A 1,924-nucleotide genomic window follows, 5' to 3' on the forward strand; every position below is an offset into this window, starting at 1 on the left:
GTACTATTTTGAATGCATATGGAGGGGCCGGCAATTCTGTCCTGTTCCTGATTTTAGTAGAACTGCTTTGAATATCTCTCTATTTAATTTGATGTTGGCTATAGACTTGCTGTAAACTGCTTTTATTATGTTTAGGTATATCCCTTGTATCCCTACTTTTTCCAATACTTTTTTATCATGAATGGGTGTTGAATTTTTGTCAAAGGCCTTTACTTCATCTAATGAGATAATCCTGTGAGGTTTTTTCCCGTTTTTTTTTTTGCATGGTTGATTACATATACTGATTTGTGTATATTTAACCATCCATGTCTCTCTGGGATGCAGTCTACTTTATCATGGTGGATGAGGTTTTTGATGTGTTCTTTGATTCAGTTTACAAGTATTTTAATGACTATTTTTGTATCTATGGTTGTGAGAGAAATTAGTCTGTAATTCTCTCTCTCTCTTTCTCTCTGTTGTTGAGTCTTTATGTGGTTTGGGTATCAGAGAAACTGTGTCCTTATAAAATGAATTGGGAAGTGTTCCTTCTGTTTCTATTTTGTGGAATAATTTGAGGAGTATTGGCATTAACTCTTCTTTAAAAGTCTCATAGAATTCTAGGCTGATACCATCTGACTCTGGGCTTTTTTGATTAGAAGAATTCTAGTGACTGCTTCTATTTCTTTTCTTTTGTTTTGTTTTTTATAATTAAAACTTTATTGAAAAACTGACACCAAAATAGGAGATCACTGTTGTATACTTTATAAAATCAAACACAGTTACATTGTCTTGGTAGAGTCACTAAACTTGATAAGGCTTTCCGTGAAAAACGCAAACTCAGGAACTTGTATAGATGTTTAGTGTTGCTTTCTTCTAAATGAACAGCCTTCTGTGAGCCTGGCGTTTCCTCCTGTGGGCTGGCACAGCACTGTTGAACAACCTACACAAAGAACCACTGTCTGAGCATGGCTGAAAACTGTAGTAATCTTGTAGCAGGCTGGACATTTCACATCCATGAAGTAAGAATTTGGGCTCTGAACCAGCCGTTTCTTCTTATGTTTCTTCTTTTTGTCTTCCAAGGAAGGGTGTAAAAGGTCTTTAGCCAGAGGCATGGTGATGACTCGGCCAGCACCGATGCTCCAGATCTCCGAGGTGAGGTGCTTGCTGGCGCGTGCTCAGCTACAACTTCCGGGCTGCTTCTATTTCACTAGACATTATAGGGCTATTTAAATCATGTATCAGATCTTGATTTAACTATGGTAAGTGATATCTATCAAGAAAATTGTCCATTTCCTTTAGAGTTTCCAATTTGGTGGAACACTGTTTTCTAAGCTATGTCCTTATGATTCTCTGGATTTCCTCAGTGTCTGTTTTTATATCCTCTTTTCATTTCTGTTTTTTGTTATTTTTTTACATTCTCTCTCTACTCTTTAGTTAGTTTGGATAAGTGTTTGTCTATCTTGTTTATTTTCTCAAAAAAAACCAACTCTTTTTTCATTGATATTTAGTATTGCTCTCTGTTATGATTTTACTAATTTTAGCTCTCAGATCGCTGCTTCTTGCAGTCTGCTCCTCTTGGGTGTGCTTACTTCTTTTTGTTCTAAAGCTGTCAGGGGTGCTGTTAACTTGCTAGTTTGAGATCTATCCTATTTTTTCTTTTTTTATATTTCTTTTTTTAATTTTCATTTTTCCATTCAAATATTTAAACTTCCTTCCCTCCTCCCAATCTCCTCCTGCTCCCCCATACCCTCTTCTCCCTCTCCCACCCAGCTTGAGAGAGAACAGGGAACCCTGCCCTGTGGGAAGTCCAAGGCCCTCCCCCCTACATCCAGTCCTAGGGAGCTGTGCATCCATATAGACTAGGGTCCCCAAAACAGACTCACAACCTAAAAAAGTCCATGGCCAGATGGTTTCAGTGCAGAATTCCATCAGAATTTCAAAGAAG

General features: G+C 37.7%; 1 protein-coding gene across 1 annotated transcript; it reads right to left on the bottom strand.

Moving 5' to 3' along the window:
• Positions 1–678: 678 nt before the first annotated feature.
• On the bottom strand, positions 679–1,091 carry LOC101989241 (40S ribosomal protein S27-like). Its single transcript, XM_005368050.2, has one exon. It carries the CDS (start codon positions 1,089–1,091, stop codon positions 837–839), a length of 255 nt encoding a protein of 84 aa, XP_005368107.1. The 3' UTR covers positions 679–836.
• Positions 1,092–1,924: the final 833 nt, after the last annotated feature.

This window comes from Microtus ochrogaster, unplaced genomic scaffold, assembly GCF_000317375.1.
Source record: "Microtus ochrogaster isolate Prairie Vole_2 unplaced genomic scaffold, MicOch1.0 UNK27, whole genome shotgun sequence".
NCBI classification, from domain to species: Eukaryota; Metazoa; Chordata; class Mammalia; order Rodentia; family Cricetidae; genus Microtus; species Microtus ochrogaster.